At 38.0% G+C, this 27767-nt stretch overlaps 2 protein-coding genes across 2 annotated transcripts in view; both read right to left on the bottom strand.

The window, feature by feature from the left end:
* Window positions 1-6808, bottom strand: part of LOC113538714 (pleckstrin homology domain-containing family G member 3) — a 42314-nt gene extending 35506 nt beyond the window's left edge. The window contains exon 1 of the mRNA XM_034307796.2: window positions 6650-6808. The gene's annotated coding sequence lies outside the window, so the exon portion shown is untranslated. The remainder of the gene's footprint in view (window positions 1-6649) is intronic.
* A 3533-nt stretch (window positions 6809-10341) lies between these two features.
* Window positions 10342-25759, bottom strand: spint1a (serine peptidase inhibitor, Kunitz type 1 a). The gene is made up of 11 exons (XM_026933891.3): window positions 25541-25759; window positions 24809-25265; window positions 23684-23841; window positions 23272-23413; window positions 16107-16277; window positions 15831-15878; window positions 15404-15535; window positions 14529-14579; window positions 14230-14412; window positions 13020-13079; window positions 10342-12704 (listed from the first exon to the last, which is right to left on the bottom strand). Exons 2-11 carry the CDS (start codon window positions 25227-25229, stop codon window positions 12511-12513), a joined length of 1560 nt encoding a protein of 519 aa, XP_026789692.1. The 5' UTR covers window positions 25230-25265; window positions 25541-25759; the 3' UTR covers window positions 10342-12510.
* Window positions 25760-27767: the final 2008 nt, after the last annotated feature.

Here is a 27767-nt window from a genome sequence, read left to right as displayed (position 1 = left end):
AAATGGCTATGGAGTGTTATCGGCCCGACAGAGGGAAATTCCTGCCATTCCAGTGCACAGAGTAAATCAGTGTTCTGTATTAGCTTGTGCCAGCCACTTGCCACCTCACTGTATATCTGCCAGTGGGCAGAGAAAGCCAGTGGGCCGGTAGAACTGCAGCTCTGAGGCTTTCCAGAGCTGGACTGAATATATTTGTGGTGGTGTTTAGACCAAGCAAATGCTTAAGCCAAAAATCTAAGCCCAAAAAACATCAAGTAATCCTTCCCCAACTCGACTTTATATAAAATGCATTTATAACATGGATAGAGCAGTCCTAGATTTAAAAGTGATCAACTCACAGGAGTATGAGAATACCGGCCATTGATAGAAATGTACAACACCAAAAGACTGTATTAATTATTAACCAAATCTCACCTTGAAATCTACAACATAGAAATGCACAAAACGTTTCGGACAAGCTATGGACGTTAGTACGCATATGCTGGAATACTGAAAATAAAAATGTGTAACCCCTGGTCCAGACCAAAAAGTTTTGGATTTTGAATCCATGCTCCAAATGTTAATCACCCAATGTAATATAACACTGTGTAAACAGCTAAAGTCAAATCTACATATCTAATCAGTTTTTTTTCAAATGAAAAGCTCCAAAACAAAGGACAAGTGGCTAAAGGAGAATGTAACTGAAAGTCAAAGGCAGAAACTTCAGTTTGCTACTTCAGTGTAAGACAAGAGCAGGACATCTGTGGGTCTGAGTGCAATCTGCATGGATTGTTTCATTGCAGCATGATCATGGAAAGGGTTCTTTAATGGGACTGAGTAGGGGAAGACTGCTGTATTTCCTACCTCAATAATGAACCCTTGAAAACACAAATTAGTTCTCCATTCTTGGATTAAATTAAATTAATTCTGGAGAATGGGCTCGTGATCTCCTCTCCTGCTATACCAGTGAGCTTCTGCCTTTCCAACGGGAACAAGATCAAAGATCACAGCAGCAGAAATTCTTTAGGGATTAAGTTCTGCATTGTTCCTCAGTGTAATCACTGAGCTCTGCTATGAGCTGACAACCTGCTCCACCAAAACCAGCAGCCACTAGAGGTTTGGCAATTATCTCTCAGAGGCTGAGTGGAGCCCTGTGTGTGCTACACTGCCTTACCAAACCCAAACACATTCAGTTAAGCGGTTCAACTACAACCGTTCACCTTTCACTAATAGATTTAAATAGTGCTGCTACATGTTAGTAACGTGCACAGTAGTCAGATTGGAGTTAGTCTGAAATAGTGCAAAAGGGAGTTGAAGTCCCTTTAAATGGTGTTTATGGCATGACCCCGGGACAACTCCTCCATAAATATGCAGGGGGCAGGTCACAATGTGTCCAAGTCTATTTACGCTATTGTGAAACATGCACAAAAAGGGAAAGACCCGTTGTGTTATTGCTACTCGAAAAAGCAGTTTTTACAACTAAGTGGAACTTTTTTCATTCCTAATAAGGATTGTTTAATATGAGCACTTTTTTTTTAAAAGGGTTTTTTTTATTACTATCAACAACTTAGTATTCTTATTTAAGAAAACAGGAAATATCCCAATATTCATGCATCCATTCATCTTCAGTAACCACTTTATCCTGGTCAGGTTTGAGGTGGATGGAGAGCCTATCTTTGGAACACTGGCCAAGATGTGAGAATGCAGCCTGAATGGGACACCAGTCCACTGCACACACACACACACACACACACACACACACTCTCATTCACACCTAGTCGCAATCCCTCCACCAGCATGCTTGTGGGATGTGGGATGGAACCAGAGAACCCGAAATAACCCATGAACATGAGGTGAACATGCAACACTCTAGGCAGACAGTAAACCGAGCTCAGGATCAAACCAAATGAAGAAATGTCCTATGTACGCCTGCATACCTCTGAAGCACCTTGATAAAGCCATGAGTCTCAATTAAAAAGGGGGAAGGGTTATATCTATATCTTATATGTAATAAGCTTCGGAAAGAGTTAAAAAATCTTAAATATTTGTTAAAATATTAAAAATAATAGCAAAGAAGCAGTAGATACATCAGTGCTACTCTGTATATTAGTTCTGTTTTTCCACCGCTCCTATTGCTGCAATTAAAAGCCAAGAATAAGAAAACACCACATAGCACACACAGATGTGTAACTGCCCAACTGGCTCTGAGTCAACTGCATCTAGAGAGCATTTGTTCCTCCAGCTGATAAAACATGCTAACCACTAAGTGACCTATGAAACGACTGCCACCCCCCCTCCAAAAACCACAACTAAGCCAGTGGATATAAAGGACTTGTTCTCTAATCAGAGACAGATGGAGTGACTGATCATGTCTTCTGCATGTTGCTCTTTGGGCAATAACAGTTTTTACAATTTGTCAGCAGGTTCAACGGAAACAGATGCTTTTCTCACTTATTAGCTCAGAGGACGTCAAGTTAGACACAGAGTTATGCCAGAGCCCACAGTGGGACAATAAGAGAAAGATCTAATTATGATGGGTTAGTTTATTGAGAACAGGCTAATTAGAACTAAATAGACCTTCTACCTTTGTGACATGCTGTTCCTGGAGCAACAAAGCTCCCCAAAAGAGCAAGAATGAGCTTTGCAAAATAGTCTATCCTAATTATCTGCCTAACATGAGAAGAATGTTAAGTATCTGCCTTTGTTGCCCAAGTCTGCACATTTGTAAAAGAAGGACTCCCAAGAGAGCTTTTTATCTACAAAGAAATGTTTTAGATAAGACATATGGTGGTGAAGAAAACATAAGTGTAATCTCTGAAATATATTGAGAAATGAATTATAGTTACCCAACATGATGAATATGTTGCAATATTTTGTTGTCACTCAAGAAAATCCATGACAGAAGGAAGTGACATCACAGTTTGATAATGAGAGTTAAAAATGTGTGCCTGAATCAAATGAATGAATCGAAATAAAGTGAATAATTGTAACTGATCTTTAGATGGTTCACAGAGAAACCCAAATTGTCACCTACATTTACTGTAACCAAAGATGGCCCCTTCAGGGTTAAAAACACATTGCCGGTAACACTAGAGAACCTCTCTCGGCAAGAGACTGACAATTACTTCCTCAATTAAAACACGTCCGACAGCCAAACAAACGCAGCGTCTGAGCTGCACTAAAAATAGCCCCTTCAACAGACTCCTTTCTTCCACTGTAGCGAGGCCACATTTAACTCCACATCCCAAGTGGACCCATGGGATCCGTGGCGTACTCCATGGGTCTCCGAGGATCCCAGTCACACAATGAAAGCTCCCTAGAGAAGCGCCATAGCTAGATCTCCTTCACAAAATACTGTACGTCCTGACAACTCAGAGCAGTGTCCAGTGTTGGCCTGACTACAGTTGTGGTTTTATTATTTCAGCAGTGTGGTGCATGTTTGTCCTGGGTGACCTTGTTCTTACCTCAGACACCCCCCCCCCCCCTTTTTTTTTTTTGAAAGAGAAAATTCCTCTCTCCACACAGTTACACAATATAAGAGGAGTGTCCACTTTCCCACATTCTCCCTGTGGCAGCTCAACCCTGAAACAGATCAGCTGCTCGCCGTCTGTCCTAACTCAGGGGGAAGTGACAAACCCGCCATCATTCACTGCTTACCACACTTTTTCACACACTCTCTATAGCTTTAACAGCACATAAGTTCCCACTCAGTCTTCAGCTCTACACAAACCATACAGCCCAATGCACACACTGCCTAATTAATCCACCGCCTGAAGCACGTAAGGACAAACACAAGACAGACCAATCAAAACTGATATGCCTATTCATTTCTAACAATGCCTATGAACTTACTTTTATTTTCAGACCATGCACCATGGAAGGAATTCTGTTTGCACTTTCCAGAAGTTAAAACACATTTTTAACAAGTGAATGAGCCTCATCCTCAGTATTGCATAAGGCGGCATCTTTTTATCTCAAAAATCCACAAAGCTCTAAAGATAAACAGCAACACTGTCACTCATGCATCCTAATGGGTTAATGATCATTTCCTGCATCAGATTAAGACCCCACAGTACAATTTAACATAGTCCCAGAACCATTAGCTCTTGCTAGCATAGTTAAGGCTGGAAAGTCTATTAAAAGATACCTTACAGAAATGCTGGCACTTCATGCGTGCAATATCTGAAGAAAGGAACTGACCTTGAACTCAGTCCAGCATACCACAGGCATTTCAGTCTTTTTCTGGAGTTTTGCTTTCTTTCAAGTAAAGTCTGGGAGATTTCTATATTTAAAGCCAGAAATTAAAAAAAAGGAGATCACTTAACATTATGGTTAAGACTGTGATTTTTTTTTAAACTATGGCCTTTTTCATATCATGAAAAAAGGATGAAATACTGAACCTAGAGATTTATTCAGGCAAAAATCAAGCAGAAGTGTACATTACGCATGGTAAAACTGCAGGGTATTATCCCAGACGTGGACACAAAAGGAGAACTAAAATCCTTTCACGGTAAATTCTGTAAATTCTCAGTCCTGAACTTTCCAACATGTGTTCTATGCTGCTCCATTTTCAACCACAACTCTGGCAGTGAAACAGTACTACAGACATGCACTGTGAATCCACAGGGAATTTAAGGTAGACAAGGTCAAAGCAAAAACACTGGGCCTGTCTTTTTTGAAACAGCTGGGTCCAATTACACTCGTTTCAACCAGCAGTGGAAACTCGCACATCTACACATCCTCTGTCTGTCAAAACTAGAAGAGAGAATAACACACACAATATGTGTAAAATTAAAACAACAACAAATGAATCTGTTAGGTAAGCGCTCTCTATAGTGCATTTCAAAGAACAGCATCTGGAGTTCATTGTGGAGAATTATTACATTTTATGACCATTTGTGTTAACGTCAAATCTTTCCATAAAAACTATGAAGCAGAGAGGCATGTGCCACTTTGTGCATGTACGTGAAAGTGAATCAAAAGAATAGGAGAAAGTTTCTCCAGCCTCAATACAACAACACACTTTTCTATTATGATCAGGGAACAGGGAGGGGTGTATAATTGTTGTAACTGCTAAGTCTAAAGAAGTCTAAAGTAAATAAAAGGTTGCCAGACCTGCCACATTAATCCAAGGCCATGAACAAGGAATTTGTCCCACATCCTACTGACTGTAGTAAAGGAATTCCCTCCTATGCACTAATTAAACATCTGCTCAAACTTAGTGAAAGTTTTAAACACTGTAAAGCTATAAAAAGCTTGTTTATGTTCTTCATCCTACAGGCCTCTCTGGAATCCCATAGAAAAAAATCTGTATGTTTGTATGTATATGAAGGAGTAAGAAAAGAGAGACAAGCTATGGATGCTAGCATGCATATGCTGGAATTTTGGAATATATATATATATCAATATGTGCAAACTCTGGTCCAGTCCAAAGTTCAGCAGTAAGAGAAACTTTTTTCTTTTAAAAGTAAACATGCATTATCAGTTCCGTCACTTCTGGCCTTGCCAAATCTGTGTGAATGCTCTCCGGGTACAGTGCCTGATGACGCATACGAGGTGGTGTGTGACTGTTTTTTTTCTTTCTTCTTTTTTTTTTTTTAAACTTAAAACTGCAGTGAGCTTTCCATCATGTAGCATGCAGAGTGGACACTTTTCCCAGACAATGTGAGTATACAGAGTGGAGAAACAAGGCTCACACCAGGGTTTGTATTCTATCTTTTATATTCTATCTCCTTCATGCAGTCGAATGGTATGTGATGGCACAATCTCAGTGCACATCGTTTTCACAATCCAGCAGGAACATGTACAGCATTGAAACTCAGACAGTGTGTTCATGCTCAGCTGAAATGATAAGAGCACTGGAGGGCTAAATTCAACAGTGTTGTTGAGAAGACTTTTTTTTTTCATATATTACAGCCCTGCTGAAAAAAACAAAACAATAAAAAACCATCACAGAAATTCTAATGGTTTCCACTACAAATACCATTACAAACCATCAGCTACAAATTACCAGTAGAGACCCACAGGGACCATTACGGTTTCCATTAAAACCAATACAATTCCCATTACCACCATTTGTTTTTTTTTTTCCCCAGCAGGGAGGAAAGACATCTTACAGGTGTCTTACAGGTATAACCTTAATTTCAAGACAACAAGTTGGAGACAAAAAGTCACACAAAGCTTATATTTCAAAACAATAACACAGCATTTGGAGTGAATCCCATTGTACACTCAGAAATAAGAGTATTAAACATCTATACCTTTTTTTTTTTTTTGTAGGTTTGGGGTGGTACCCTTAAGAGTATAAGTTTTGCATCTTTTGTGTGTATCTTTTACCTAGAAACGTGTATGAAATGTATGTGTAAAGCTTTACTTGGAATTAAAATGGAATTATGGTCTGTTTATGTACCTTAAATTATATTAAAAATATCTCATATTAAAGGTACAAGGACAAAAGTAAGCAAAGATTTAGTGCTCTATTTTCTGTGGAGTTTTGGCATTTGTTGTTATTGCAGAAGTATGAAAGGCTGTAGAAGTTTGTGAATTTGGCATACAATAAACAACAACAACAACAACAGTAGTTAGTAGTAAGCGCGCTTGAGTTCTCCTAACACTACTAATAACACACACTCAGCAACACTCCTTCATTAAAGTAATGCAGCTTACTTACCAAGCACAGCTCTGGTTCTTCACACCAACAGGATTCATCTCACGATTCGCTCCTCGCAGAAATTCATCACCCACTTTAGATCCTTGCTTCCTTCAGTTCGGCACGAGCTCGACTACTACATCGCACATGTAGCGGACAACTTCATTACACTTCTCTGTAATTACTGACGGCGCGCATAGGCCCCGCCCACACCGCGCCGCGTCACTGGAGGGCGTGTCGCTGGAAAGCGGCGCACAATCCGCAATTCACGTGCCAGAGACATTCCTCTATTTCCGGTAGCTATTCTTCATTATTCCATGTGATAAAGTCAGCTGAATTGTTTTAGTAAAGTAGAAACAGCTGTGTTGCTGTCATTTAGAAAAAAAAGTCTTTACTAACTACACACGTGAGGTTTACACACGTGATTTAGGACATGATACAACTGCTACTTCTCTGGTGCATGTGCGTGTGTGTGTGTGTGTGTGTGTGTGTGTTTAAATTAAGTGTTTTCTCACAGTATTTCATTTATTTTTACAAGTTACAAGATTTTCTGGCGTTTTCACGCGCCACGTTTTCACACGTGGTTTTGCTGCACGTGTGTTTACATATTATTAACACGGGGTCACGTGTTTACTTTTCAAAGCACGACATGGTGAGAGGCACCTTCACGTGTTTTCCACATATGAATCACACTGATCACATATTACTCACTTAATCATATTTGATAAGCCTGTGATCACGTGAAATTCGTGCGATTTTTTTTCCCTAAAGAAAGATACACACTCACACAGATATGTATATATATGTATATATATATATATATATATATATACACACACACACAAACAATTTATTTATTTATTTATAAAAAATCACGTTGCTGTGTGGGTATTAAATGTATGGTGGGTATGAAATGAACAGATTTTAAATATATATATATATATATATATATATATATATATATATATATATATATATATATATATATATAGATAGATAGATAGATAGTGTGTGTGTTCATATACAAGTTACACACACACATACAAACACACACACACACACACACACACACACACACACACATATATATATATATATATATATATATATATATATATATTTCATTTTTATTACATGAATGAAAAAGAAAGAAGGCTTTGAAGACCAGGAGATACAGATGTGTGTCTACAGTAACTGCAATCCTGCAGCCTCATTTCAGTGTATATCTCCATCACAGTGGACAGAAATTGCAGAAAACACTATGGGACGTGAACTACAGCTCTAGTGTCCTGCTTCAAGCACAAAGGGATGCAAAGTTCATGTCAAATAGCAGATCTACCTCGCCCTCTGTTGGTGAAACAGGGAAAGTACCATTCTCCTTCGTTAAAACAGGACTGTTATTGAAATAAGGCCTTAAATTACAATTCTGAGAGGTCTTTTATAGCATTGCCAAAGCACTGAAATGTTTTTAAAAAAAAACAAAAACAAATAGTTATTAGTTATTACTCATATAGAGTAACAAACAACAACAATAACAACAACAACAATAATAATAATAATAAAAGCTGCAAGCAGCATTTTCAGGGGCCAAGCACCCAGACTCGGTGAGCCACACATTCACAGACGCGCTACCATTATTGCCTAAGCAATCACAGGAAAGCAGAGCCATAACTTTATGAAAAGGGATTCAAGAGTGATTTCTAGTTTCACTCATGATGTGAATGTTTTGACCACGGACAGTGGTGGAATTCTCTGACTGTAGGAGGAAAGGTCTAGATGAACAAATGGGCAGCAGGGTGGCATTGCTGCAGCATTGTTTAGACAGGCGTCAAGATGATGTGAGCCAAATTTGGTGAAGCTTGGGCAAAACTTGGAGGAGGAGTTGCAAAAATGGCAGTTAAATGTAAGCATTTTTTAGCATGTTATTGTTACTTTTGACCAGTAGGTGGCATTGGCACAAAATTTGTTGCATAGCCTCAGGTCACAGTCCTGAAGATGCCTACTAGTGCGCAAAGTTGTTGCTGAGATACAGCCTCAATTCCTGTTTGGCAGCTTCGCCGTCAGATTCACTGGCCCATTACGGACAAACCTTTTGGAATATTCAAAATTCTTTTGATAACTTTTGTGAGGCTTACTCTGAAGATGATGTGTTCCAAATTTGATGATGATTGGAGAAATTGTGTAGGAGGAGTAGCAAAAACACTGTTTTTAACAAAATCCAAGATGGTTGACAGGAAGTCCACTTGAATTTCAGATGTTGGTGTGTGTTCACTTCTGAATAGTCCAGGGAATTATAGGAAAAATTTACTGTAAATTTATCACAAAATCTTCAAATGCTGTAAGTTGCTGTAAGTAAAACGCTGTAAGTATGAAAAGTTGTTACAATTCTTGACCACAAGGCAGCGCAAAATGTCACAAAATGTCTTGGGTGCATTCAGGGCATAGTCCTGAAGATATCTATCAAGTTTCGTGATGATACATAGATGATACATGCTGAGATACACCCTCACATCCTGTTTTTTGCATTTGCCAGCACGTTACAGGAGAACAATGAATGTCAAAATTCCTTACATAACTTTTGTTCAGACATGTCTCAAGATGATGTGTGCCAAATGTGGTGAAGATTGGACAAAATTTGGAAGAGGAGTAGCAAAAATGGCAGTTAGATGTAAGCATTTTTTAGCATTTTATTGTTACTTTTGACCAGTGGTGTTAGTGCGTTGGCAACACTTGGCCCAAATTTGGTCAGAATGTTCCTTAGACCCTCCCCAGTCAGTGTGCCTGATGGTTCTATGGGCTGCTGTAGACACAATAGCCAGAAGAGGAAGAAGAAGAAGAAAACATAGAATAACAAAGGGGTGCCTATACACCTTTGGTGCTTGGTCCCATAAAAACATAAAATAACAATAGGGTGCCTATGCACCCTCGGTGCTTGGCCCCCTAATTATTATTATTATTGTTCCAAGCACCAAAGGTACTGGAACCCTACTGTACTGTTGTTAGAATATTTCTTTCTTTCTTTCTTTCTTTCTTTCTTCTTCTTCTTCAAAACAAATTGTGCAGATCAGGTAGAGACATGAAACTTTGTCAAACGATAGTACTGCCTCCTGCTACTCAGGCAAGTGAGGTGGGCCCCAATCGGCCACATGGTGGCGTAAGAACGCAAACATTTACATTTTGGCCACCATCTCATGAAGTGATTCCTACAAAATTCTTTTTTCCACTGATCCTTTGTTCCTCTCAAACAAAAAAGCTGCAAGAACCATTTAGCTCCACCCACTTAGATTTTTTTATTTTGCTAATTTGCATAATATGCAAAACCCACCTTTGCAATCTAGTCCTAGGATTTTGGTCAATCTTCACTAATTTGGTGTCTAACTACTCAGCAGAGTGTGAAGCTCAATGATTATCAAAAACATGTTGACATTTACAAATAATATGGCCTCCACATGTCCGATTCATTTTGTAGGAAGAGCTAGTATGGCACAATAAAGAAAGACACCAATGCATTGATTAGAGGCCAATAGAGACTCACTGGGGCAAGAATCATGCAGCCCCATGCTCAGGGGAGGAGAAGCAGACAAGACAGTTACCTACGGGGTTACCAAGATGGCCTATTAAAAAAAAAAAAAAAAAAAAAAAACCTCAGCATTCACCATCTTATTTTACAGCAATGAGCAGAATTCAATCTAATAAATGACCACAAATAAAGGCAAAGTGTAAAATATTTTTATTGTAAAATATTTTGCAAAGATTGGGAAAGGGGGATAATGCAGTGGATAATGTTTGTACATCAGAATGACCTTATTTCGCATGCAAAGGCTGAGAAAAAGAAGAAAAATATCTCACTTTTCCAATGCCCAATTTTCTGGGCTAATTTCACGTCTTTTATGTGGTTTTTGAGATGCAGTTGGGCTGGAAATTTTGATGAGACCAGGCAACCCTTCTTAATGCTATTAGCTGATGGAGAGTTTTTTGAATACAGTTGAACAAAGGTATATCTAAACCTAATCTACCACTCAAAATGAGCTGCTAGACTGTATGCCGGATGACTATGTTGTTGACTCTTAAGTGCCTATAGCGGGATTACTCTAAAATTCACTAGGTAATAGCCTATAGCATAAGTCAAGCACGATAGCCTCTGGACTTAGTTTTGTTTGAGGCTATTATTGTCATATTAGCTATTATTATTTTAATTGTTACATGTTATTAATGTAGTTCCACCCCAAGCTGTTGGCCAAGCTGAAAATGGAATATCCACTGGTGGTAAGAGTTGGGCTGAAAAACACAGTTTGAGGATGAAATCTGCATCTCTCACTCTTCAGCCTGCCTCCTGAGTAATCATTCCCTACCAATCAATCACAAAGTCACAATATACATTATAGTATATTTTATTGAATCTTTAAAACCAGATGGACAAACTTGTTCAAAATGTTATGTATATATATATTTACAAAAAGAAGTGAGCAAGAAGTTCACATATGATTGTTTTAGCTTAAACTATTAAAATCTGGTTTATGGAAATGATTTAAATTTTCCTTAAATCATTTTCCTTTAACTTAGAACTACAGTGGTATGTACAAGCCACCATGAAAAACTGAATCTAAAACTCGCAAAAATAACAATAAAATGTTACCACGTAGTCAGAATCAACTACATGATTAAATTGTGCATCCACCTCAAAAACACAGTGGAACAGTTTGCAAGGCCAAATCTTGTGGAATATAAACTTTTTGGAATAGTTTTAGTCTAGGACTGACAAACCGATTCTCATGTCAAAGCAGATCTGAACATTTAAATTATAACGTTAAACCCTGAGTACAGAGATACTGATTAAAAAAACAATATTAAAAAACAGTATAATGCAGTACATATAATAAATCAACACAATTTTAATGTACAGAATATAGTTAGCAAACAAAAAAAAATTAATAATGAAGGTTGTAACAATCACCTTACCTCCTCAAGACACACCTTGTTCAAACCAAGCGGACTGCCAAATAAAATAAACTATTTAAAAAAAAAAAATCGTCATTTAAAAGCATCCACAAGCTTTCGCAAGAGTTTGTTACTGGTGTACAAGTTCAGAGGAGTGGTCCCAGTCTCAGTCCTGCCTGCACGTGCTCACGTCTTCCCTAGTTTGTCTGATTCATTTGCTGAAGGTCTCGGCGATTAGCGGACAATCCGAATCTGCTGTGTTAGGGTAGGGACAACACTAAACAATGCGTTTCCAGTAATGGGGAAGAGCAGTGGTTCTTAATTCCAGTCTCGGGGTCACCATGTTTTGCACAGTTTTGTAATTTTCCCAGCATTCACTTCATGTGAGAAAAATCAGGGGGATCGGAAAACTTCCTGTTATCCTGACTTGAAAGTGTTTACACATTGCTATTTCATTTACTAGATAAATATGGCAGTGGTAGTTCTTATCTAATATTAGCTACCATTAGCTTTTTTCTGTGTTTATGTAAAATATTACTGCATTTCTTTCTAATCTTCAGTAAACCTGAAGTGGGTGGTAATCCACTATAATCCCTTCTCAAGTCAAACTCTTATTTAAAACCTTTTAAAAACCTATTTTTAAGGAGACTTAGCATGCTTATGTAGGCAGTTGCAGTTGTTTGGTTAAAGACATTGGAGCTGTCAGGAAGCTTCAAAAATTCCAACATAATTCCTATACAGAGGTCTACCAGAAAATCTTTTCAAGTTGATATATACAGCAATTCCCATATTTTGGGCATTCTAAATGTAGCATTCTAAATGTTACCTATATCATCAGCTAATCATCAAACTCTGATTGAGCAGATTTGGGTGTTTTACAGCAGAAAAAGCATACTGTGTTGGAATACAGAAGGACTGCTATAGACGGACAAAGAAGGTGGGAATCAGATGGGTTTGGTGGTGCTATTGTAGACAAGTTTCTCTGTGTCCTCTATAGTGAGTAGGTGTGCACCGTTAGCAGAAATGTGCTGGCGCCTTGGCTGCTGCTTCTTCTTCTTCTCCTTCAGGATCCAGTAACCAATCACAGCCAGCAAGATCAGGATGGCCAAGCCCAGTGCGACAGCAATGGCAATGGCAACTGAAAAAAGGAGGGACCAGGGAAGAAAAGCAATGAATGGTGGTGTGATAGGCCAAGAGAACCTGTTAGAGATGTTCACAGAGTACTGAAGGTAATATATGTACACACACTCTGCAGTAGTGTTGTGAGTATGCTTGTCATCGGTCAACACAAAGTATGCTTGACTAAGCATAAATTCATACATAATAATATACAATAACAATGGAACAAAATGAAATATTAATGATCTGTGTCCATCGGAACATGTACTGTAGCCTCTAAATGTAAGCATAATTTTTCCTCAGGAAGTTGGACAGCAGTGTAATGAACAATTACCTGATTGACTGTCTTGTGTCTGCTTCTCAAAGACTGCCCGTTTGGCGAAAGCATCTTTTTCTGCACAAGCAGTGTAAGACATTAATAATGATGCACATACACTCCTTACAAAAAATCCACTCACAAAAACACCAATACTGCAAACCATGATATCTTAACAAGTGAAAATCTTGAATACAGACAAATACATTTAATATTGCTTCTTATTAAGTCACGATAAAAGGAAATGCTTTTCCTAATTCCATGTTTGAAATGATCTATTTTATGCCACAACATGGTTGAACTCCTGAATCTGATTGGTCAGAAGGTGTGCATTATTTTTGTATAACTGCACGGCTTGGAAAGTAGTTGCAGCTGTACTAAGAACCTATCATTTATATTAATATGCTGTTTCTAGTGTGCTATTTTTTCTATAGTAGGAGTCCATACGCAGGCATGATGGCCACTCCACATAATTTAAGACTATTTAAAATTAAAAACTGATTATTAAAAAACATGTTCAATAAAATAAAACGTATAATCATCGATGTGATGTGGACGTGTTTATATAACATTTCTGGAAGGAGTGTTAAATATCAGCGCTAGGCAACAGTCACAGTGCTTTGCAAAGTTTCCCAGCACAGTAAAGTCTTCAGACAGAAGAGTTTATGCTTTCTGGTTACTCTGTAAAATGACAAGCTGTGTTTTTTAAGAGAGAGAGAGAAAGTGAGATGCTGGTAAGGGAATGACCGTTTATTGTTGCTATAACGTAAGTGATAACATAAACTGACTTAAATTGTGGACGACATTTAATCTAACTATAAAAAGTGTGATGTGTAGTTTATTAATAAATGAAACATTGCAATAGCTGGCAATAAGCGGAATAACACTTCCAGACCATGTGATTACGTGAAAATAATCCACTTTGGGGTGGTATCATACCACCCTGGCACGGACTATTTTTGTGTAGCTGCATGCTCTGTCACATGTTACTCCTTACCTACTGTCAGATTATTTTGTTTCGTTCTAGAAAATCTCAGGCTTGAAATTAGTAAGAATGTCTAGAAATAAGGTTAATAATCGCAAATTTCTTTTATAACAATCTCAAAATTAAAAACAACAGACAAATCAACATATTTTTACTTGCTAAAATATAATTTCAATTTGTGTGTGTATGCATAAGATTAGTTAGGTTTTATTAGTAAGTGAAAGGCCTCTAGCCAAAACTCACCAGTCACTTTACTGCACAATTTCATGCAGTCCTGCTCAGAATTAAATTGGTTATCGTTGCCCTGGCAGCCACCATAGTTGAAGCGAATGCATTTCTGATCATATGGATTGTAATACCACTTGGTACTGCTGTCCCGGCAGGGTCCTGTGACAGGAGGTTGTGTGCAATGGCTGGCTGCCATGCCTTAATGTCGAGAGTGGAAGAAAGAATCAGAGTAAGAAAAAAAAACAGACACCATTCTCCGGAATGCATCAGTGGGTTATTTCTAAATAATAAAAATCATAGCTGTTGATGCAAACCTTTGTCCTCATCTTCATCTATGTCAAGCAATCTGTGAAAGTTTGAGTCCACTGTGCAGGAAGAGAAAAATAATTCATTAATATAATAAAGGAGGATATGCTTCCATCTTCCCATACAATTTTCATTCAAACAAACCTTTTTGTAAAAGATCCAGAGGGACAACGAGGAAAATCAATTATCATTAAGCATTCATCTCTATCTGAGCCAGATGAATGCAAAAAAGGCAGAAGAAGAGAAACAGACAGAAAACACCAGTAGGAAATTAATGCTAATTAACTGGACATTAGTCAATTTGTCCGTTTTCTTGCTTCCACTTGAAGAAGCAAGAAATGAAGAATGTTAGTTGCTGACTAGCTAGTATCTAGAGTAAGAAGTGTTAGACTAAGTTGCTAGCTCGTTATTGCTGGCTATGACAATAGTCTGTTGACGTTAATGATAAACACTGCTTAGGTGATCCAAACATCAATCACCTACAGTTGTTTCTAGAACTACAGCAACTCAGATGATCACAACCAATGAAGAAATTATTTTGGTTTCAAACCTGTCATCATGCTAAGCAGCCTAACTGTCAGGATGGAAGGAAGGAAGGACGGACATCTATCTATCCATCTATCTATCCATCCATCCATCCAACTTTCTTTCTATCTTTACTTGTTTAGAGATTTAATTCCTTGAGTATATAGTTTCTGTTTATTTGGCACACCAAATATTCAAACACAGCTCTGAATGTGAGCTAATAAATTTAGACAACATATCGTGCTTCTGCATGACTAGCAACATAGCATGTCTGCTGCAAGACTGTATGACTAAATGCCTAAGATATAAGGAAGTCAGAATGCACTTTCTGCAGGACAACTTGAACCTTGGTACCTACTATTGGCACACTGATCTTCATCTGAGCCATCGCTACATTGCTTCATCTGATCACATTCGAGCACTTTATCTATGCAACATCCATTAGCACAGGTAAACTTCTCTGGTCCACATGACATGCCACATTCCTCTTCTGAAAGAGAGACAATGTTTGTCAGTTCTTTATACTAAAAGGATTTAATAGATTGATATAAGTATAATAAATAATATGTCTATACAACATAAACCTAAACTCACTGTGTCAAAAAGTTGAAATCAGTTTTTTAATGTTAAACTCAATGCTTACTGGTGGCCTGTAATGGTTTCACGGGACTTTTTCAGTCCCAAAGTGTCACAGGTGAGTTATGGTTTTATATATAGTCTTACTGTTCTCATTCAATAAGCTCCAGATAAGGCAGACTTGTAAGAGAACAGCTTTATGGACTTACTTGGAAGTTCAATTGGACCATGTCTTCCTGGTGAGGGAAATGTTTTTACTGCAACAGAGAGGAGAACTGTGCATTAGTAGCAAATATAAGCAGTAGTAGACTTCCAGACAAGACCAAGATCAATACATGCTTCTGCTTTTAACCCTGGTAGTTTGGAATGCCTGCTAATACAACTGAATGATAAATTGGTCACATTACCAAAAACATTAAAATTACAGATGTTTAATTTGATCATATTAACAATGATTTAATTGGAAATGTTGAACTGTATGCTACCTGAAACTTGATCACAGGCTTCAATACATTCCTGCTCAGACAGATAGTTATTGCGGTTTGGACTGCAGCCACCAAAGGTGAATTTCTCACACTGCTCCGACAACGCATTGTAGTGCCAGCGAGGGAAGGAACCACGGCATGGTCCTACCTTCTTAGGCACCAGACAGTGGTCTAGAAAAGGATCAAATGAAACAGAAAACATGCATAGGCAAAACATAGACAAAACATGCGTAAACGTGCATAGGCAAGTGATATATGTTGTTACAATTCCAACCCAATGTTGTAAGGTTTTCACAGTGGCAAATTATCCACAGGGCCAGGTGTGGCAGAACCCCACCATTTATATCAGCCTTTCAGCCAGTGTTGATCTTCATAAAGTCCTCCTTTACAGCTTCATACATTTTAAATTCAGTTGAAATACTATGCCTCTTTTGAGTGACCAGCAATTTTTTACAACTACTGGAATTTACCATCACTGTAACATTATTTCAAAATGTCAAATGGGAATCGGCGCTAATAGAGGCCCATATAATAGAGGCAAAGATTGGGAGAGGGAAAGGGGGACTATTTGGTAGAAAATGTTCATACATCAGAAATAGGTGTCCCAAGCAAAGGCTGAGTAGAACAATGGCCAAATTTTTTGGGTGCATGCCAAGGCTTTTGTGTGGTTTTTGAGATATAGTTGGATTGGAAACTTTGCTGAAACCTGTAAACCCTGGTTAATGTTATTACATCAAGCACAGCTAAACAAAGGTATGTCTAAAACTGCTCAAAATGAGCTACTAGACTATATGCTGGATGACTGTGGATGACAGTCGACTCTCAACTGCCTTTTATGGGCTTACTCTTAAAATTACTCTTTAGCATGAGTCAGGTGTGATAGCCTCCCAACTTAATTTTGTTTGAGGTTATGCCATTATGAGGTCAGTTATGCCGTTGTGCCGTCCCACTAAAATCTATGGTCACAAGCTGGGTTTTCATCTAATTTTCTATATCATGATGCCCAAAACCAGTACTGGATGGCTGAATATATTTAAAATGTCTGACCTGGAACATTATCTTAAGTTAATCTCCCACTCTAGACTTTTGTGAAATGGGGTCTACCACAAGGCTGCTATCTCCCTTAGAGCTTTGTAGGTAGACAGCAATAATCAACAGATAGATAAAGTAATATTTAGCTAGATAGATTTTATTGATATCAAATGTGAAATATGGGTGCTGCAGTACTAAAAAAAAAAAACAGACATTACGCACACATCAGATACTTACACACAGTATACATATTTTTACACACACACACGCACACTCCAAAAACAGCAAGTGAAACCTTGACAGTCTCTCACTTGTTTATGGTTTTCCTTTTACCTGATCATGGGTATGGCTTTCACAAGAAATAGCTCACAACCGAAGAAACATTGTGAAATGTTATACATTGTCTTCACAGAAAGTTCACTATGTTTCAATACAGATTTGGAGTTCGATATCTTCTGATAGCTCAGACTTCACAAGCTGTTAATGTGTGTCAGTATGGCAGACTCAGTGGGAGTTGACTTATTGGATGATGCGAAATGTATTTACACTAAAATATTAATTCTGAGCATTATCTTAATTTCCCAACACGTGAGGATTTTGATGTTCTTAATTCTGTTGTCTTGTTTCCACTGCCACTGCATCTTTACATTAACAGGTATGTGTTAGCTAGCTAAATCATTAACCTAAATTCCTGGTAAACAGAAAGTAATTCCCCTCCTTATTGCAGGGAAATTATAGCCATATACACGATATGGCCAGACATGTAGACACTGTCCATCACACCCATATGTGGGCCTTTCCTAATCTGTTGCCACAAAGTTGGAAGCTCACAATTGTATAGAATGTCTTTGTATGCTGTAGCCTCACAATTTCCTTTCAGTCAAACTAAGGAGCCCAAATCTGTTTCATCATGGCAGTGCCCCTGTGCACAACTGTGCACCAGGCTTTATCACTTATCGTCACTGCCTGACCTCACTAATGCTGTAGTGACTGAATGAGCATAAATGAAACTTGACTGAATGAGCCAAGTTCCAAATTCTAGTGGAAAGCCTTCCTAGAATAACGGAGGCTGCTATAGGGAGGGAGTGGCGGTTCTGGGTAATTACTTTTTAAAATTGCACCTGACCTTTATGGTTAGGAAGTCAGCTTGTTTATGCGACCACATTGCTGTCCGAGACCACAAGTTAAAATGCTTCTGTTTGGCATTCTTTTTCAATTTAACACAAAGGTTTTCATCACAAATTATAACAGCAATAACTTGAGTTAAATGTAGAATCTTAGAAATATTTACATGATTTTTTGGAATTTCTTAGTATTTGGTATGTCCCCTTTTTGCTTTAATGACAGTGTGCATTTGAGCTAGCTCCACAAGTTTGTGTAAAACCTTATGATCTAGGAGTTAGGACACTGTGGACTTCTGAGCAAGCTCTTCCGGCAATGGACTCTGGTAAAGACCAAAGGAGGAGCTCTGTACATTTATGTTAACAAATCATGGTGCACAGACTCTATAACTGTAACTGAAAGTCATTGCTCTGCTAATTTAGAGTATTTGATGATTAAGTGCAGACTCTTCTATTTACCCAGAGACTTTTCAGCCATTGTTGTGACTGCATCTTACATTCCTCCAGATGCTAATGCTAAATTAGCTATGGATAAACTGCACACAGCTATCAGCAAGCAACAGCCTGCACATCAGGATGGAGCTTTTCAATCATGTCAATATGAGAACTCTACTTCCAAAATTCCATCAGAATGTCTCCTGCTCTTCAGAAAGGACAATACACTGGACCATGTTTACATGAACTGTGTGTTTACATGACATTCTTACAAACTTCCACAACACAACATCCATTGAGGAGCATGCAACATCAGACTCCTCCAGAGACTCCTCTGAACAGCCACAAGAACCAGCAGGTTCAGAGCCAGCTTCTTCCCCACAACCATTACCCTGATGAACTGATGAGCTGCAATGGACTGTGTGTTCTAACACCTTTCTATCATAGCCAGCATTAACTGTTTCAGCAATTTGTGTTACAGTAGCTCTTCTGTGGGATCAGACCAGATAGGCTAGCCTTCGCTCCCCACGCACATCAATGAGATTTGGGCGTCCATGACCCTGTTGTCTGTTCACCTGTTGTCCTTCCTTGGACCACTTTTAGTAGGTACTAACCACTGCATACCGGGAACACCCCACAAGACCTGCCATTTTGGAGATGCTCTGACCCAGTCGTCTAGCCATGACAAATTGGCCCTTGACAAAGTCGCTCAGATCCTTACGCTTGCCCATTTTTCCTGCTTCCAACACATCAATGTTGAGAACTGACTGTTCACTTGCGGGCTAATATATCCCACGACTTGACAGGTGCCAACGTAACAAGATAATCAGTTATTCACATCCCATATATATGCCAGCAAATGTAACTTAAAACCAATGGGAGGTCACGCTACTCCACACCTCTCATTCCACTCAACTCATTCATGAGCAGTTATACAAAAATATGCCAAGCATGTGACGTTTGAGTCATGGCTCTTTACTTAATGTCATGAGAAAGGAAGAATAGAGCTGCTGAGATCAGATCACACATCAGAAACTGCACCAGCCTTTTATATATATATATATATATATATATATATATATATATATATATATATATATATATATATATATATATATATATATATATTTCTTAAGAACACTGGTCAAATGATTAAAAATAAAAAGGCTATTATGATTAACCAATAATGGGTGACAAACAAAACAAATACTTCTCACTGTATGTTAAAGCACTAATATTCGCATAATCGTATGCCATCTGACAACCAACCCTGACAATAGCGTTAAGTCACCTGTTCTGCGATGTAAAAACAAGCAACCCCCGAGAGCAAAACACAATACAATCAGCAACAAGACAGGAAGAAAAAGATATGAGGACAGAATAGACAAAGATAGTAGGCTACAATTTGGATGTGAAGCATAATATAAATGAAATTCTACATATTCTGACTGTCTAGAAATTTGTCACGTATGGCCACCATTTAAACTCCATTAAACAGTGTTCAATACCTAATTGCATTATTTTTTAGATTTCTTTTCTTTGATTTCTCAAGTGCATTCAACACCATCCAACCTCTCCTGCTAAGTGAGAAGACGGGTAGAAAGTAGGTTGACACCTCCATGAGCTCCTGAGTCACAGACTACCCCTCAGACAGACCTCAGTTCGTGCAGGGAACAAAATAGCACAGGGAACTGTACACCAGACTTCCCCTTCTGTACACCACAGACTTCCAGTACAAGTCAGACCTCTGTCACCTGCAGAAACTTTGCAGTGGTCGGGTGCATCAGGGATAGACAGGAAAAGGAGTATAGGGACCTGGTAGACAAATTTGTTGAGTGCTGTGGAAAGAACCATCTACTCCTCAACGTGGCCAAGACCAACATGCGAGTTTCAGGAAGAAAAAGGACTGTAACCAGACCAGAAAACATCATGGGACAGGATGTTGAGCTGGTTGACACCTACAAATACCTTGGTGTCCACCTTGACAACAGGCTGGACTGGAAGGTCAACACGTGGGCTGTTTACAGGATAGTATGCTGTTTACAGCATTAGAGCTGGAGAAGCACGGAAGCTCAACAAACTGATAAAGAAAGCTGACTCTGTCCTGAGATACTCCCAGGACAGTTTTGATGTAGTCGTGGAAAGTAGGACACTAAACAAACTAGTGTCCATCCTGGACAATGTATTACATCCCCTCCATGATTTATTGGTCAAACACATAAATGGAGCACATTCAGCAACAGACTCGTTCAGTTCCGCTGTAGCGGAGGAATGGTGCAGGAGGTCTTTTCTACCAACAGTGTTCACCCTGTACAGGACATTATTGTGCATTAGAGCCTATTCCTAGAATAAGCTCATCAGACATCTGTTTGCATTTCTGCACTTGGTGGCATTCTGTTTACCGTATTGCTGCTAACTCACTATGTAATTGCACAATACAACTTATTGTGGATGCTCTGCTGATCATATCTACTTTGCTGCATGTCTGTTGTCACTACTTGCACTGTCACATTTACTCAGAGGACTGGTGTTTACAGTTATATTTACTTTATTTTTGATACTAATTATGATTTTACTGAATATGTTTGTGGAGAAATGATTGATTATTTCTTATTGCATATTGATTATTTCTTGATTATTTCTTACTGCATACACTATTCTTTTGCTGCTGCTACAGTAATATGAGTGAAGAAGAAAAAACAAAACAAAACAAAAACAAAAAAAATACCCACAGATAAACAGCAGCAGACCAACTGAAATGGCTTCAACAGACCAGCAATAAACAGAATTTCATGCTTCCTCATTAAAGTGAGTCACCTCATAAATGAGGTGAAGCTAACTCATCAAAGATTATTCACTGAATCTCATGCAAGTAGACGAAAAGATGAGTGTCTGGCTTCTCTTTTACTGCTTGTGAAAATCAGAAAACCAGCTCAACTAGTTTCACTGCCTCAAAGACGAAAGCATATTGCAAACCAAGACTCATTTCCGCTTCCCTCTGACACACTAGACCACTTTTTACATTTCTAGATCTGAAGTCCCTTGGTATGTTTTTACTAGGTAAAATTTGACTGTGGTATTTAGGTTCTGATTTTATTGTATTTAGGATCTATAATTTTATTTAAAAGTGATCACCAAATCACCATCAAGTATCTTTAGTTAGTTTGTCTAGTTTTTGAGTCTGGTGTCATTTTAGGGTGGAATAGCACCTTAAATCTTAAAGTTGTAAGATTTAGATTCAGTTATTTGTATACAGGAATCTAAAACTCAGGCAGTAGTAGCTCAGTGGTTAAGACATTTGACTTCTGATCGGAAGGTCGTGAGTTCAAATCCTAGGGCAAATCCCTGAGCAAGGCCTTAACCATAAAGTGGGATAAATGTATCTATAAATGAGATAAATGTAAGTCGCTCTGGATAAGGGCGTATACCAAATGCCATAAATGTATTGTAATGGAAGAATTTAACCAAGGCAATTCCTAAAATAAAGGGACACATTACACATTAAGCAACACATGTAAACATGACCACAGATTCTTAGGAAAACAAAAGTTGTTCATCTATATAGCCATCATTATAGAAACTAGTAATCCAACAATTCACCATCACACAAAAATCACCAGTTCTTCTATTATATATGGACAACATCTAAGAATTTTGCAATATCTAGCCGATAAGGATGACCAATTTAAAAAAAAGGTTAAGCCAATTTTTATGTGTTTTTAGGCTCATTTGTAATTTAAATACATTTACAAATGCAAGTCAATAGGCTAGGAGACATAAAACTATACAACACCTAGGTTCTCTTCAACATGTGCCATTACATATCCATTTCATTCAAATTCCCAAAAAAAAAAAAAAAAAAAAAAAAAAAAAAAAAAAAACCTTTGCCCTGCATTAGCCAATGTGTAAAACTAAAAAGATTCTTCTCCCAAGAAACCAAGCTGAATCACACGATTAGGACATAACTAAATGAACCGCTTTCAATTATACATAAAAGCACTTAACACACCGGCAGCCTTTTTGATCTGTTAATAAAAAGCAGTTACATTATGTTCTTTGTCCCCTTTATTCAAAATACTCATTACTGATTTGACTAAACTGTTGATTTTAAATATTGATTTAACTAAAGGAACAAAACAGCAAGAGCTACATGGTCAAAGATTGGAAAAGAATTGCCATTTTCAGGTTTTTACTCATTTTCAGTAACGATCAGACAGGGTTGTGGTAGATCCAGAGCCAATCCCAGGAACACTCAGTGCAAGGTGGGAGAATTCACCCCAGACGGGACACCAGCCCATCCCAGGGCACCATGCATACACACATTCACACCGAGATGAAATTTCGTGTAGCCAGTCTGCCTACAGTCATGTTTTTGTGTGGCGGGAGGAAACCAGAGAACCCAACATCACATGTTCATATCAATCCATTTCTAAAAATAATATTTGCTAACAGAACACATCTGCATTTGAGCCATGTTAATCAACACAGCATAAACTGACTGAACTCATGTCTTAGGAGTATCAATATCAAACTGTGGCGACAGCTTATAGTAAGTTTATGTTAAGACAAATACTCACGGTGTGACTGCTCAGGTGTGAGGACCAAGACAGTGACCTCTGCTGAGTCAGACTGGCCAGCGTTGTCTGTGACAGTCAGCCTGAACTTATATACTCCAGGAGACAGGCCGGACACCCTCACTTCATCTTTAAAAGTGGTTTTCTGAAAGGAAACGGACACACTGAACTGCATTTCAGAATGCAAAGGTCTTTATCTACAACTGTGCTCGAAATGTGTGAGATAGGATTAACATGTGGAAGAATCAGATGCACGGATTATGTAATATCTCAATGATATTACATAAATCTTAATGAGTTTACAAAATGTGGCATGCTATTACCAAGTCAACAGCCTTTTGAAAACCATAAAGAGTTCCTGTCTTTCTAGTAATTCAACAGTTGAACCTGAAGCATGATGAGAAAGTTCACACACCTCCATGACAGCTGTGGGGCTTCCAGACATCTGCACCCACTGGTACTGAACAATTTCATGGTCATCCTTGCTCTCAATGCCATTGAGCATCACAACGTCATGAGGCTGCACCACTCTGTCCTGTCCGGCTATTGCTCTAGGAGGGTGATCCTTCTTATCTGCCCGACACAAGAAAGCGAATGGTAAACATAATCACGTTTTACATGATAGCAGTGAGAGGAGGTTGTTATGGTCCACAATCAAACAAGTCGTCACAGGTCTGAGGCATGTATGTATACGTGTGCTCCTCACGAGTATTTCACCAGGAAGGGCAGGGGGAATCTTGAATTACAGGAACTGTTTTTCCAGTAAACGTATAAGCGCAGGATACAAACAAACCAAAACATCTAAAATGAAGACGTTACAAGGATAATCACTGATGTGATTACACAATCAAATCCTACAGTGAGGAGCACTTTTGACAAAACAGGATTGGATATTAGATTATTTTAACAGAAAGAGGTTATATAAGAGACGTAGTATCGCTTGAAGCATATTACATAAGTTTACAAAACACTCAGGTATTTAGTTAAATATTTTGATGCTGTAATATGCCTTTAGAGTGAAACTGTGCCTATAGTAATCACAAATAGTAGACTATAAATTAATGTATGAAGATTGTAAAAACATATACAAAATTCTATGATGTTCATTTACTTGTTTGTTTATTTATTTATTTATTTAAATGTATTTATTTTTATTTTCAATTTTACATGTATTTATATGTATTTAATTTTTGGTTCAATTTATTTAATTATTAATGTAGTTATTTCATTTTACACTCTGATTTATTTATTTGTTTGGTTGTCATAGTGTATTTTTGGTACTGGGCATTATGACTACAAGCACCGATACTGAACACAGCTGCGTCCAGTGACAGCCTGCCGTCCCAGTTATGAGCTTCTTTCTCCACTAGCTAAATAATAATAATAATAATAATAATAATAATAATAATAATAAAACACTTTTATTCTTCATACTTTATATGTTATTATTATTATTATTATTATTATTATTAATACAATACATTATTCTTCATTTTTAAAAAAAATATTTATTTTATTCATTTTTTCCCTCCAAACGTACCTGGATCATACTCTTCCAGGTAGCTGCCAAAAACAGAACTCAGGACAAAGTTGCTGAAACCCTTCTTTCTGACAAAGCGGCACACTTTCTTCTGCTTATACAGACAGTTGAAGAGGAAGCAGGACTTGATGGTCCCCTCCTGAGCTCCATTTTCCATTAAGGCCAGGTTACAGTTGGACTCTTTACAGCATGCAGCCACACACTCTTTGACTCCAGTGACCTGTGGAGATCCGAGGAACTGAGCGCCATCATTCACTGATTCATCTGTGTCTAAAATGAAGTCATCCTTTCCTTTCGTAAACTTGTTTAAGCATTGTTCTGAGGGGATCTGGGCCAGCAGAAGAGTTTGCAGCAGCGATATGGTGAGAACTAACAAAGAGATCCGATAGGGAGGCATCATCATCAACTTCTTCATCATCATCTTGTGAAATAATCTCTCTTCTCCACTTTGAGTACTCTGAAAGCAAATCAACACACACACACACACACACACACACACACACACACACACACAAAGCTTCTTATTATTACACTGAACAGACTGACCTATCACAATGGTCAGCACATAATCTCATATTCCACACCTCTGAACAGGATGTATATCAATTAATTAATTAATTAATATTGAAAAATCAGATTACACCATTACTCCAGCATAGAAGGGTTAAAGCCTCTGGAGGTATTTAATTCCTGTAGGCCTTTGAGCGAAACCGAAAAGTGAAGGCGTCTTACCGGTTCAATTCAGCTTCAGACTTCTCTCCTGAAGTATTTCTTCACTTCAAGAACTCTCTCTCCACAAAATTCCTCCAACGGAAATGACAAAAAACTGAAAACTGAACTGAAAAAAAAGAAATTTTCGTAAAACCTTGAAGAAGGCGAATGACGTCCTCCTCTCACAGCAGGTGCGCCCGATACCTGCGGAACAGGAAGTGAAATTCGATCCGACAGAGCGCGAGCGCATGCTAGAGTACTAAACAGTACGCTGCTGGACACTGCAGCCTGTTAGTGCAGCATACTGCTTAGTACAGTAGTATGCAACCACTGTTACGTGATCTGGACCACGCCTCTCTGACGCGCACCGCAGTTTAACAACTGGAAAATCACCTGAGCACCTTGCGTACAACAACTCACATGTACACAAATGTGCTTCAGATGTTTCACTACTCAACAAATGATTATTAAAGTAATTAACATTATTATTATAAAAAAAAAGACTTATCAGAATATAACACTTCTTCTCTGCTTCTCATCCTCACCCTCTTTCATCAACACTGAACTATGACTCTTTGTTAATTATTTACAATTTTTATTTAAAATGTACAACTTTTTTTAATTTATTTTTTAATTTTTAAATTTTTTTTAAGATGTAGCCTACTTTATGGGTATTTCTGGTTAATGACTTCCACTGAACCTTTAATATCTATGCTTTTATAGGATCATGACTTTTCTTTAATTTATAACCTCTAAGAAACAGCATAGTCATGAGCCTGATCTAAGATTAGCCTTTTGTTATAGATATAGGCAAACGGCCACAAGGGGGCAGTCATACATAAACCTGGAGCTAACAGTAAAAAAAAAAAAAAAATATATATATAAAAAATAACCCTACACATCTAGGGTTAAATTAGATTTTGTTTACCTTCACATATTCACAGATAAAGGGCAAGAGCTTCAGTTCATGTTCAAACATCAGAATGGGGAAAAAGTGTGATCGCTGCGACTTTCACTGTGGCATGGTTGTTGATACCAGATTGGCTGGCTTGAGTATTTAATAAACTGCTGATCTCCTGGGATTTTCACACACAACAGGCTCTAGAGTTTACACAGAATGGTGCAAAACACAAAAAACATTGAGTGAGCAATAGTTCTGTGGGTGTAAATGCCTTGTTGGTAAGAGAGGTCAGAGGAAAATGGCCAGATTGGTTCGAGCTGCCAGGAAGGATATAGTAACTCACATAATTACTCTTTACGACTGTGGTGAGCAGAAAAGCATCTCAGCATGCACAAAACACTGAACCTTGAGGTTGTGTGAAAAAAAAATCACCTGTTTTATTTTCATTCTTCAACTGTCCAGTTTTGGTGTGTCCGTTTGCTGCTAAGATTTTTGCCAAAAAAATCAGACAGAACTTCTCAATATTCTGCCCAAAATTACTGGTTCGTCAAGACCTTAGATGCTGAATGAGGACCAGCTGCATTCTTTACTGCCAAAATCTATCTTGGATCTCTATAAATGAACAAAACAGTTTGTGCCTAAGGCAAGATATCATTACTGTTAAATTCAGAACTGCATGAAAACATAGCCACCGTGTCAACTTGCTACTGAAGTTCAGATTAAGCACAGCTCTACTCTTATATCAGAAAACCTCCATGAAATTCCACTTATTTCCACTATTTGACATTTAACTTGATATTTAATTAACTGTTTATCATTGTAATGCATGTAGTTTAATTTATAACAATAAAAATATAATATTATATAATACTGTATAATATTATGTAATACACAAATCCAGTTTTGGAGTACAAACAGACAGAGGACTATTAAGTAAGGTGACTTCTCAAGAAACTTTGTCTTAAATCATATTTCAAATCTCTATAATTTGAGAGATTCTACATAAGATGTAGTATGCAATTTTTGCAATTCATTCATTATTCATTCATCTTCAGTATCTGCTTTGTTTGTGCCATCCATACACATCATGGGAGTTAGAGATCCATCAAGTGACAAATTTGTTTACTTACACAGCAAACTTTACTACTGTTATTATGCAACTTTGTGATGCTTAGTGTAAGATTGTTAATATGGTTGCCTAGTGAGAATGCATGATTCTCTTATTCTTCAGCATAGCTTTTTTTTTTAGTTTTTCACATTTTGCAGTGATTGGCACATGTGCTTTAAGCTTGAACTTCTGTTTCTTAGAGTTGCTGCAATGTCCTCTACCTCTCTGAGCATAGGGTC

Source organism: Pangasianodon hypophthalmus, chromosome 10, assembly GCF_027358585.1.
Source record: "Pangasianodon hypophthalmus isolate fPanHyp1 chromosome 10, fPanHyp1.pri, whole genome shotgun sequence".
Classification (NCBI taxonomy): Eukaryota; Metazoa; Chordata; class Actinopteri; order Siluriformes; family Pangasiidae; genus Pangasianodon; species Pangasianodon hypophthalmus.
This window is presented reverse-complemented; position numbering and strand designations above follow the sequence as displayed.